This window comes from Equus quagga, chromosome 5, assembly GCF_021613505.1.
Source record: "Equus quagga isolate Etosha38 chromosome 5, UCLA_HA_Equagga_1.0, whole genome shotgun sequence".
In the NCBI taxonomy this organism is placed as follows: domain Eukaryota; kingdom Metazoa; phylum Chordata; class Mammalia; order Perissodactyla; family Equidae; genus Equus; species Equus quagga.
This window is the reverse complement of record NC_060271.1, coordinates 112,305,819-112,319,118: the sequence shown is the minus strand read 5'-3', so window position 1 is coordinate 112,319,118 and position 13,300 is coordinate 112,305,819. Positions and strand designations below refer to the sequence as shown.

The 13,300-nt window shown below is 37.4% G+C and overlaps 1 protein-coding gene across 1 annotated transcript in view; it reads left to right on the top strand.

Moving 5' to 3' along the window:
- Positions 1-13,300, top strand: part of TTC27 (tetratricopeptide repeat domain 27) — a 176,409-nt gene that overhangs the window by 15,152 nt on the left and 147,957 nt on the right. The window contains exon 6 of the mRNA XM_046663090.1: positions 12,885-13,049. Coding sequence (XP_046519046.1) covers positions 12,885-13,049 — 165 coding nt within the window. The remainder of the gene's footprint in view (positions 1-12,884; positions 13,050-13,300) is intronic.

Here is a 13,300-nt window from a genome sequence, read left to right as displayed (position 1 = left end):
AGAGAAGTTGTAGAACTCTCTATTTGTCCTCCATCTTGATAGCAGTTTTTATCTGAGTTAACATCTGTATAAGACATTTTTAAAAAGTGGAATATTATAGAAGTTGTGAGAAAATTGATCCTAACTAGATACCATGTGGGACTTTCAATCTTCTCTTAATACTGTTGCCTGGATGGGTAGTTCTTTTCAAAATGAAATATGAAGTGGGACTTGGAGAAAATTCAGACCTGATGCCCAGTTCAGTGGGTATCATTGTCCTCTTTCTATTTTTAGGAAAATGAAAAATGTGTAGACTGAGTCTTCCTTCATTCATGCCATTGCATATTTTTGAAATGAAGTGAGATACACTCCATAAATAAACTTAGTGCAAGGGAGAAAGAGGTGGGGATAAGCTTCTAGTTCATGAAATTGGGCAAAGTTTTTTTTTTTATTATTTTTTATTGAGTTAATGATTGGTTACAATGGATAAAGTTTTGAAAGCCAGGGATGAGCTGAATGTCACTGATAGTAATGGGAAAAAAACGTTGCCTTTTGCAGAGGATAGTGAAAGCATTTGGAAGACGATGGCATCAGGATTCAGCCCACTATTTAATTTTCAAAAAAGGTTATTACAATATACTGTGTAGGAAATCATACAGTTTCCTATGCTTCATTATGCTTTGATGGAAAATTGGTAAATGAACAAAAAAGGTTTTACTGAGAGTTTTTTTTTTTTTTAAGGAAATCATATTTGATACAATTGCTATAGGAAAAGTCACATTTCTTCGTTTTATCTCATATTATATAATCTGCATTTATGTATATCTTTACCACATCTCTGTGATGAATGTTCATAATAATGACCCTTAATTATTAAGAAAAGAAAAAGTACCTTCCTTACGTGCTAATTTAAAAGGTGGGAACCGTATGGTGTGTTTTAGAGAGAATTCTCTTCTAAGAGGTAAAATTAAGTTCCCAAACTCAAAGGGTTAAGTAAGATATCTGGAAAATATGACTCTAAGTGACTCATTCCCCAAGTGGTCTCAGTTCTTTCCTGCAGTATAATTCAGCATATCATTTACTTTGCCTTGTACTAAGAATTTTTTATGTTGCTCTTCTAGGCTAATCAATGACATTTTTCATTTCATCTAGTCACAAATTGGTGCATTTTGGCTATGTCTAAATAGGTCTGCAGATAGTCTTAAACTGCAACATTTCATAAACAATTTTATGTTAAAAAATATTTTGTTCTGGGATTTGACCCAAATGTTGACCAAGCAGTCAGGTATAACTGAAAAACTGTTCACTGTGCAGAGAAGAACATTATATTTGAAATGTTGCCCTTGAAGGATCATCAGAAATTTGGCAGCGTTTTTTTTCGGTCTCTGGAGTATAGGAAGGATTTTATGAACAACTGTGGTCTGTATTGCTGTGTCCAGGAATGTTACATCAGTACCATGTAGTGGGGTAGAGCCTGTCAGAACATCAGCATAACTTTGCTGGACTGATCACATCTGTGAAAGGAGTGGGTTAGAATCTTGAAAATTATGTTCTTCAGCACCATCAAAGGCACTCTTTTGGATGTCTCACTAATGAAACCATGATTCTCTAAAGACTGCTTAAGGGCGCGCAACCATTTATTGAAGGATCTGATACTGAAAATGCGTTCCATGTTGTACGTGGGATGCAGTATTGCGGTGTAGCTGTTTGCAGATGAGCTCAAGGAGAAGTCACTGTCTAAGAGAGCACAGGTTAAAGTGCTTTGTCTGAGAGTTCTGCTGTGACATCTACAGGCAGCTCTGTGACTCTTGGGTTAGATTGTTTCCACGTCGAAAGAGTTGTTCAAGAGATTAGTCTCTTGGTGACTGATGTATGCATTGATTTGTTTAATATAAATTTGATACTTTGGAGTGAATGTTATTAAATGTATTAAATATGATTATCTAATTATAATTATCCATAGGGATTTCATTTTAATGTAACATTAAAATAATCTCATGAGAAGAGATTTTGGTTTTAGCTTACGTTTTAAATGTCCTGGTTGACATTTTGATGCAGAAGGTCATAAATATTCATTTCCATGGAGAACCTACTGATTTATTAAAATAATAAATATAGGTCTGTTGGGTCAATATGCTCCTCTTTTTATTTAAACCTTGAGTCATCCAAAGCTCAAAACTTTGTGTTCATGGTTGACTCATTGTTTTCCATCGTTCTGCATATCTAGCCAGTTCTTAAATCTTATCACTTCTTCCCTAAGTGTTCAAATTCATCCTTTCTTTTCCATTCCTACAATTCGTATCCTAGTCCATGTCTAAAATATTTAGTTTGGAAAGGTCCCTTAGAGATTATCTTCTCCATCACACTGATTCATTTTACAAAGAATTGAGACTCAGAGATTGCCCAGGAACCAGACTGGGATCTGGAGTTTCTGACTACAAATCCTGCCCGCTCTTCTTTCCATTACATTTCTCCAAACTGGTCAGTAAGTCAGGATTCTAGCATCTAATAATGATAATGCAGTTTACATTTCTATAGTGCTTACTCCATACCAAGCACTGTCCCAAGTCTTTAAATGTATTAACTAGTTTATCCTCACAACCAGTCTTATGAGATAGAACTGATGGGTTGACAAAGGATGGTATGGTAGTGGATATAATGTTTTTTTTAACAGCTTTTTCAAGTATAATTGACTTACAATAAGGCATATTTAAAGTGTACAATTGATGACATTTTATATGTATATCCACCCTTGCAATTATCACAATCAAGACAATTAACAGGGACTGGCCTGCTGGCATAGTGTTTAGGTTCATGTGCTCCACTTTGGCGGCCTGGGGTTTGTGGGTTCAGATCCTGGGTATGGACCTACACCACTCATCAAGCCCTGCATGCTGTGGGGGCGTCTCACATGTAGAAAATAGAGGAAGGTTGGCACAGATGTTAGCTCAGCGACAATCTTCCTCAAGCCAGAAGAGGAAGATTGGCAACAGATGTTAGCTCAGGGCCAGTCTTCCTCACCACCAAAAAAAAAAAAAGAAAAAAAAGGACAATTAACAAAACATACCATTTTAACATCTGGCTTTTAGTTCCTACTCCATCATTTACTCCTTATGTGACCTCAGGCAACTTATCAGACTTCCAAACCAGGATTTCCTTCCATGTAAAAATAATCTTTGAATCCTTGCCAAATGTGAAATAATCTGATTCTTTGTAGGCCAACTTCCTATCCATCCCTAATGCTGGAGTCTACTGGAAGATTGTGTTCAAAAAAGTTATCTCCTTTCTCCTTGGGCACTTTCTGAGATGACGTTGAGAGGGAGCCAATTCCATTGTTAGGACCCATAATTGATACAAAGTGCTTTCTTTTATTAATTAAAAATATCTGCTTTCTGTCGCTTACAACTGCTAGCTAGAGCTCTGCTGTCCAATATAGTCCACTATATGTCCACTAGCCACATGTGACTATTTAAATAAAGTAAAATAAATGATATTAAATCTTCGATTCTTCAGTTTCACTAGCTACATTTCAAGTGCTCAGAAGCCATGTGTAGCTAATGGCTACCATTTTGGACAGTACAGATACAGAATATTTACCTCATCACAGCAAGTTGTATTGGAGAGCACTGCTGTTGAGCACAGAGAATGACAGGATAGGTCTAATCTTGCTTCTGCACGGCTAGCCCTCCAGTGACTTACAGCTACTGTCATTATTACTTCATGTCCAAAGGGCTGCATCTGGCTTGTACGCTCTTTCTTGGCCTTTGTTCCTTCTCCTTGTATGTCAGTACTGGATTGGTTTTTCTAAATACCAATTTCATCATGTCATTTTTTTGGATTAGGAAAATCTTTAATTATTTCCAGTTTTATCTTTGACTTTCTATTTCCTGCCCAATTTGAGATTTAACTAAAAAAGTTTTTTGAGTGTTTGCTATGTTCCAGTCACTGTGCCAGGTGCTAGGGATATCAATGAACTCAGTGGGTTAGGAACTAACATACAGATAGAAAAAAGGGCATAAAGAGGAAGGAATGAAAAAAAGGATGAGATTAATCTAAACTTAAGAGATCAGAGGAGGCTTCACAAAGTGGCTGATGCTTGAACTGACTCTTGAAGAATGAGTGAGAGTTTATTAGGTAAAGTTGGAAAGGGTGTACAATATGTACAGAGAGAGGCACAGAGACTTGAAGCACCTTTGTGTGTTTGGGAATTCCAGTAGTTTGGAATGGCTGGAGCAGAGTGTGAGGGATTGTGTATAGGTGATGAGGGTGAACAGGTAGATAGGAGCTAGATGACTAGAACATTGGATTTCTGTCTTGTTGGTGATAACCGTGGAAGGGTTTTTAAATATTTGCTCACTCCAAGCATATTTATTGAGCATCAGCTATGATAGGTGCCAGGCATACAGCAGTGAACAAGACTCAATGTGGATTTTGTGAACCTTACGGTCTAGAGGTGAAGATGTAGCCAAATTCTACCCATCTTTCAAAGCCCAGCCCCCTGACAAGGTTTGTTCAACTATCCCCTCCTTATGGATTTCCCTGGCCAGTACCACACACTTTCAAATCAAATTAACTGTGTTGAACAATGATTGTGTGACTTCTCTTCCTAACTCTTCTCTCTCCTTGACCCCACCCCCTTTTTAGAGGAGAGCAGGGCTTAAACTTTGCTGTAAGATCTAGCACAGTTATAAGCACATAGAAGAATCCAACAGATATTGATTAAAAGTTATAGGGTGGAAGAGAGGGAAATAGTTGGGAAGGGGAGAGAGGCAGGAAAAGGATGGAAAAATCAGAAGGAACAGCAGTAGGTAACAAAGCTTGAGAAGTATGGAGGTCATGGAAAAGAGGATTTTTTTAAGGGAAGTGAGTTGGAGTTGGCTAGTACTTTCCTGTTTAGACGTGATAGGCTGTGTGCCTCCCTAGTCTTCATGGCTGATGATGGATACCCTCCATCCAACTGCTGAGGATTTTATGAAGTTTCCCTTTGATTGACATTTTACTTAAGACACCAGGCTTCATTTGGCCAAGAAAGTGCAATCTTTCTATTAATCGTACCTAGTAACTCTATATTTCAATCATTCCTTCTACTTTTTTTCCCCTTGAAATTCTTTTGTAAAGAAGAATTCCTCCTCATCAACCAGGCTATTGGATAACCCTAAAATATAGTTCAGGCAGGAAAGGCAAGATAACATTTCTTTTTCTTTAATTGCTCATAGTTTGGGATTTAAAAAAAATTTAAAACACTTCTAGAAAGTTGCAAGTACAGTACAAAAACTTAGACATTTTTTAATCAAAAATTTTTTAAAACAGCTTTATTAAGATATAATTGACAATAAACTAGATATACTTAAAGTGTACAATTTGTGAAGTTTGGACATACGTCTACACCCATGAAACCATCACTGTAGCCGAAGTAATGAACCTATTCATGGCCTCCAGAAGCTTCCGTGTGCCCCTTGGGAGTCCCTTCCTCTCAGCCTTCCTGGTCTTTCACTCTGCCTCTTCAAGCAACCACAGATCTTCTTTCTCTGACTATATGTTAGTTTGCGTTTCCTAGATTTTTGTGAAAGTGGATTCATACAGTCTGTGCTCCTTTTTTGCCTTGCTTCTTTCAACTCAAAATAATTATTTTGATTCATCCATATTGTGACATAAAACAATAGTTCATTCCTTTTAGTTGCTGAGTAGTGTTCCATTATATGGAAATACCACAGTTTGTTGGTGGAAATTTGGATTGTTTCCAATTTTTGGCTATTACTCTTTATAATTAATTAGTGTTTTATAGTGAGATACTTGGAGACCATGTAAGTCTCCTATTCCTCACCAAATTTTGAATATATACATTTATATATTGATATTAGTATGGACTCATGGATGTCTAGTTCATTCAATAGATTATAGTAATTTGTTACTATCGTTATTGTGATACTCAAATTTCCCAGATTTGGCTAGTGGGAGCTTGTTCAAAGAGACTTCTATGCCCTTTTGACTTATCTTTGAGCACTTCTGTATTTTCTGACAGAAGAAGGTGTGTTAGCACCATTTTGTATTTCCTTGCTGCAGCCCTGGAATCAATAATTTCTCCAAAGAGCTCTGGCTCCTTTTAAAGCCTTTCAACAGACATAGCTAGAAAGTATATGTGTGTGTATACACACATACATATGTACATCTGTCTCTATTTCTATATTTATCTCTGCATTAAAAAACATGAATTTACATCATCTCCAATTCCAATCTAATATCACAGGGTTTATGCTAGTATTCTCCTTCCAAATTTGTAACTCCCTTCTGTGACAGTGAAAAACCAGGCTTCCATTAACCTTAATATATTTATTTGTACAGTCTTCCAGTATGTAATAAATCTCCCAGCCTGTAGACTGTCTCTGCAATTCCAGCCTCTACCATCTAGGCTGATCCCTTGGCCCTGGCCTCGTGGAACGCACAGCTTAGTTCTTGACCTGGCTCTGTTGAACGCTGGTCAAGTCCCTGGCCCTGTCAGATACACCAGTTGAGACCCCAGCCCCAGCAGACATACTAGTCTCTGACTGATCCCCAGCTCCAGCAAACTCTCGGGGCAAGCCCTGAACTTTACAACTGTGCTGGCTGAGTCTCTGGTCAAGCCACCAGTCCTGGTTTAGGTGAAGGCATAGATCATGTCTCCAACCTAGGCAAGCACTCCACCTGAGGCCTTTTTTGAGACTTTCTTCCTGGCACACACTCTGGTTGAATCCCCAGCCAAGACTAGGCCCCAGCAAACATGCCTATCAAGTCCCTGACCAGGGAGCTCCAGTTAAAATTTAACCTTGCAAAGTGTTTATGTCCTTGACTGACATTCGTATCCTTCTTTTTGTGAACTGAAAATCTTTTTCCTAACAATATTAACATGATTACTTGCTTTATTCTACATATAACATGTTCAGTGGGGGAAAGAATAGTCTTTTCAACAAATGGTGCTGGGACTGCCAGGTAGCTACATGCAAAAGAATGAAACGGGACCCTTACCTTACATCATATGCGAAAGTTAAACCCAAACGCATCAAAGACCTAAATGTAGGAAGAAAATATAAAACTCTTAGGAGAAAATTTAGGGTAGATCTTTATGACCTCAGATTTGGCAATGGATTCTTAGATATGACACCAAAAACATGAGCAACAAATGAAAAAAATAAATTGGATTTCATCAAAATTTTAAAGATTTTTGTGTTTCAAAGGATACTATCAAGAAAGTGAAAAGACAACCTGCAGAATGGGAGAAAATATTTGCAAATCATACAACCGAGAACGGACTTGTATATAGAATATGTAAAGAACTCTGACAACTCAATAATTAAAAAGATAAATCACCCAATTGAAAAAATGGGCAAAAGATTTGAACAGACATTTCTCTAAAGAAGATATCCAGATGACCAATAAACACATGAGAAGATGTTCAATATTATTAATCGTTATGGAAATGGAAATCAAAACCACAGTGAGATGTCAGTTCACCCTCAGGATGGATATAATCAAAAAGTCAGATAATAACAAGTGTTGTTGAGGATGTGGAGAAATTGGAACCTTCATACACTACAGGTAGGAATAAAATGGTACAGCCACTTTGAAGACAGTTTGGCAAGTTCCTTAAATGGTTGACCACAGAATTATCATATGACCTAGCAATTCAACTTCTAGATATCTACCTAAGAGAAATGAAAACATAGATCCACACAAAACCTTGTGTCTGAATGTTTATAGCAGCGTTATTCATAATAGCCAAAAGATGCAAACCACTCAAGTGTCCATCAACCGCTACATGGATAAACAAAATGTTATGTATCCATACAATGGATTCCATTATAATATTATTTAGCCATAAAAAGATATGAAGTACTGATACGTACTAAAGCACAGAAGAGCCTTGAAAACATCGTATTAAGTTATAGAAGCCAGTCACAAAAGACTGCATATTATATGATTTCATTTATAGTGAAATGTCCAGAATAGGCAAATCTACAGAGTCAGAAAGTAGATTAGTGGTTGTTTAGGGCTGTGGGAGGAATTTGGGAAGGAGAAAGTGACAGCTAAAAGGGATGGGATATATTTTTGAGGTGATGAAAATGTTCTAAAGTTAACTGTGGTGATGGTTGCACATTTCTTTGAATATACTAAAAGCCATTGAATTGTATACTTTAAATTGATGAATTGTTTGTATGTGAATTATCTCAATAAAGGTGTTTGAAAAAAGAGGCAAAGGTCATAGGTGTTGCTCTTGTGGTGGGCTTGTTCTGGTTCAGGGTGGTTCGTGATTGCATCTCTTAAACAGTTAAATGCTTACAAACCCACCCTTGAGTTCCTTGGGGCAGTCAGTCGGTGACCATTTCTCTGCTGAAGTAGATACTTCCAGCAGCTTTCAACTTTTACTGTAAATCAGAAGCTTTAAAAATAGATGAAAACCTAACTCTCCTTAAAACTTGTTTATCAAGAGACTCAGCCTTCTTTTCCAAACTTTGAAGATGTCCTGTCTTTTGAAGTTTGAAGCTGCAATGTTAGGTTGTGGTCCTTGGCTTTCTCCTGGGTGTTGTTTCCTCAGTTTTCTCTCTACTTAGGGGAGGTGAGGTGAAGTAAAACTCAGACATTATGTTTTTGTATACTAGAGTTATATAAAGTAATTTAGCAGTTGCTGTACTGTAAACAAGCTTATCTGGTGATGAACTCTCTGTTTCCATTTGCTTGGAAATACATTATTTCGCCCTTGAAGTGTTGGCTAAAGGGTTCTAGGTTCATAGCTATCTTTTCTCAGCACTGTGAGATATTCTGTTTTTTTTGTTTGTTTCCACTGTTAGTGTTGAAAAATCAGTCACTGGTTCAATTACTCTTCCTCTGCGGGTTGTCTGCCTTTTTCCTTTGCTGCTCTCAAGATCCTCTCCTTGTATCTGATTTTCTTTGGTTTGACTCTGACTGGACTAGGTATGGATTTCTTTCTGTTTATCTTACTAGGGATTTAATGGGCTTTCTGATTCTGAGATTTAGTGTCTTTCCACGTTTCTGGCAAATTCTTAGCCATTATCTCTTCAAATATTGTCTCTTCTTCATTGTCTGTTTTCTCCTAGATCTTCAGATATGTTACAACTTCTCACCTGCATCCTCAACATTCTTTAATTTTTTAAATTTTCTGTTTCTTTGTTTCCCTGTGTTGCAGTCTGCATAATTATATTTAGATCTTCTAGTTCTCTGGTCTGTCCATTTAATTTTTAATTTTAATTTTTAAAAAGTGTCTAAACTTCTTTTTCGTTCCTTTTCCAATTCTCCTGGTCGATTTCTATAATTTCTTGTTTCTTATTTATTTATTTATTTTGCTGAGGGAGATTCACCCTGAGCTAACATCTGTTGCCAGTCTTTCTCATCTTTTGCTAAGGAAGATTAGCCCTAAGCCAACATCTATGCCAGTCTTCCTCTACTTCACATGTGGGTCAGCGCCAACAGCAGGCTGACGAGTGGTATAGGACTGCGCCCGGGAACTGAGCCCATGAACCTGGGCTGCAGAAGTAGAATGCACTGAACCTAACCACTATGCCACGGGGCTGGCTCCTATAGTTTCTTGTTCATATTTTTTAGCTTTTTGTTTCTTGAAACCTATTAAACATTTCATATACTGTATCTGGTCATTTCAGCCTCTGAAGGCTTTGAGAGTCTGTTTCTGCATTTTGTTGAGAAAGCTAACTTTCAAATTCTAGCACCATGTTTTCTACATTCTGTTTTTTGGTTTTTTTTTACTATGAGCTCAAGTGCCTAGGAAATTTATGTGTGAGAATCCTGAATTTGAATCCTGATTGAAGTGGCATTCCTTCAGAAGAGGATTTATCTTTGTTTCTGCCCCTTCTCTGGTGAGCTAAATTCCTGGCTTGAGGGTTTTTTGGAACTACATGGATAGCCCGAATTTGACCTACAGATCTATGTGAAGTCAGTCTTACGGTTATGAATTCTTGGGATAAAATTTTTCCCCTTCACCCAATGACATTTTTCTTGCTAACTTCTGCATGGCAGGCTTATCTCCTTTTTAACCTTTCAGTAAACATACAATTCTTTGGGTCTCAGCTTTAAATGGAGATCTCCTTCTAAAAGATTTAAAAATTTTTTTTTTCCTTTTTCTCCCCAAAGCCCCCTGGCACATAGTTTATGTTTTTAGTTGTGGGCCCTTCTAATTGTGGCATGTGGGATGCTGCCTCAGCAGGGCTTGATGAGCAGTGCTGTGTCCACGCCCAGGATCCGAACCAGCGAAACCCTAGGCTGCCGAAGCGGAGTGCGCTAACTTAACCACTCCGCCACGGGCTTGGGGCGAGGGGCTGGCCCCAGAGATCTCCTTCTAGATTGCCTACTTTGGGTGCCTCTAGGCCTGATCTTTTGTCTTTGGTGCGTCTTTTTGCCATCAAAGTGGAATCCTAAAGTCCCTAGGGTTTGATAGATAGCTTCAGGGCAGAATAGGGCTTCAGTGCATGCTTAATTCCCGAAGTTGCTGTTTGCATTTACTTTTTGTTCTCTGAGGATTTCTTATTTTGTTCCCAGCACAATTGTTAACATAAAGATATATTAAAAATTTTTAATGCAGCTTTTTAAAGGTGTTTTTATTGGAAGAGTCATTGATGATGCTGTTGGAATCTAAAGAGTAAGCTAGTTCTTAAAAAAAGAAACAAGATCTGTCCCCCTACTTTATTTGTCTAACATGTTGTCTTTGACCCCTGAACACATGAGATGCAGATAAAGTACAAATGTACAAGATCAAAGCCAATTATACTTATACATATATATATATATGTATACACACACATGCTTACATACATATAGACAAGCAGGTAAGTAGGTAGGAGGGAAGATAGATACAGACAGACAGCTTTGGGCATTTATGTGACTTGTTTATCTCTTCTTAGGACAGTGTAAATTTGATTGTCTTCGCTAGATGTGTATGAGTTATCACAACATAACAAGTCTACTTAAATGCAGAAGTGGCCTTTCTGTGATATTTGAAAGAGGATTTTTAAAGGCCTTGCCCAAGCTTCACGTCTCTTGATACGTTTGCATCCAGAACCTTTAGGGAAGACGACTTTGTTGCCGTTGACAACCAAGCAGAATTGCGTCACTTGTGAATTGGGCTAAGATCATAGAAGGTTATTATATTTCTGAGAGTAATGGCTAGACACTCAGGAATAATGGGCAGACAAAAGGCAAAGAGAGTTAAAGAAAAAGCACTCACTGAGAACACTGAGTATCATCAGATCCAGCTTTTCTTCAGTTTGGTTTGCATGGAGGAAATCTAAGAATTTTCACTGTGAGATATTCTTGTTTGGATGCCTGTCTCTGCCTTTTGAAGTAAGACATATAATCTTGACTTATTCTCTTTATTTGAGTCAAGGGAATCTCTAAAAGGCTGGCCATATATAGAGAAACACTATCTTTCTTTTTCAAACTCATTTTAATTTCAGTTCATAGTAAGACAAAGGATGTCTATTTCTTAGCTAGAGGTGTTTTTGCTAGATTACTCCGTGGTAAGGTAGATTGGGTTTTGGGACAACACCTCTACCCTGTTGACCTTACTCCTTCCTCTGCCAACTCCCTCCCCCGTTTTTCCAACAAGCTTGGATTTGTATCCTGGCTTTGCCATTTTAACAGCTGAGGTGACTAGTCAGTAAGCTGTCTGAGTTCAATTTTCTTTTTTTTTTTTTTTTTAAGATTTTTTTTATTTTTTCCTTTTTCTCCCCAAAGCTCCCCGTACACAGTTGTATATTCTTCGTTGTGGGTCCTTCTAGTTGTGGCATGTGGGATGCCTCCTCAGCGTGGTCTGATGAGCAGTGCCATGCCCGCGCCCAGGATTCGAACCAACGAAACACTGGGCCGCCTGCAGCGGAGCGCACGAACTTAACCACTCGGCCACGGGGCCAGCCCCTGAGTTCAATTTTCTAATGAATTAAGTGGGGATAATGTCAACCTCAGAGACATCATTGCGAGAATTAAATGACACAACGTGTAAAATTCCTAGTGCTAGCCAGAGTAGGCATTCAGTGTTATCACTTCCCCTTTAGCTTGAATGATAGAAAACTGATTCTCAGACTTTGGATATTGGAAATGCGTTTTCTGTTCCTTCATTATGCATTTATTCTTGTGGACTGCTTTGTGAAATGCTGACTAACCCATACTGAAACATTTGTGAGGGGCAGTTTATCAGGGATATTGTAGAGGGATGGAGATGGATGAGGTGACCTGGTAGACACCCCCTGCAACTGGGTGGATGTCAGCTAGCCCCTTTATTATATATAATTCATTTTGACAATCATTTTATTTCAGATACTATGTTGGTACGTTATTATCCGCCTATCTGTTCATCTCAGGTATTTAAAGAAATAACTTAGAATCTGACTGCTAAGCCAATATTCATTCATTCTCTATATGATACTCATACTGTCTTAGATATATATGGATTTATATCTGTTTCTCCTTTTCTTTTAAGGGAGAAATTCTATATTCTTTAGGAGGGAAACTAAACTGATCCCTTCTTCATTAGATTTTCGTGTTGTTTAACTCTTTGTAGATTCATTTGGTACTTTGTATCATCACTTTGTATTGCCGTTATTTTTTTTACAGCGTGATTAAGACAAGCACTCTAAAACATGAAGGAGCAGGGTTATGAATTGTCTCTCCTAGGACTGTGTGGTATAAAGGAGGTAAATGTCTTTAGCTTCATGCTTGGAATGTGCAAGTGCTCAGAGAATGCCAGCTGTGAACTATTGTTATATGTTTCTCATCTTCCAGATTTAAAATTCTTTAAGAGCAGGGACTATATAATATATCCTTCACATATTATGGACTCAACATTTTAATCATTAATATGATTTTATTCTCATCATAGTTTTTAATTTTCATCTTTCCTCTTGCAGTGATAAAACTAGAGAATCTGTTTGTAGGCGATTCAGGTCGATATTTGGCTATTCAATTCCATCTGGAATGTGCATATATATTTTTATATTATTATGAATATAAAAAAGCAAAAGATGAGTTCAATATTGCTAAAGACATCAGCAAATTACAAATTGATTTGACAGGTAAGACTTTTTCTACCTTTTGTGGATAATTAATTTATTTTTATGGTAAAACTAATACATACATTGGCAGTTTGGTTGTATTGTTTGGTTGTATTTGATTTTCTATGTCCTATTCTTTGCTTTACAAAAATAGATTTTTAAAGATTTTGTTTTAAAAATTCATGGTCTTAGAACAAATTTGAAATTACATATTTTCTTTATGCCAGGGATGTCTATTTATTTTCTAATCTAGTTAGACACATGTTAGGAAT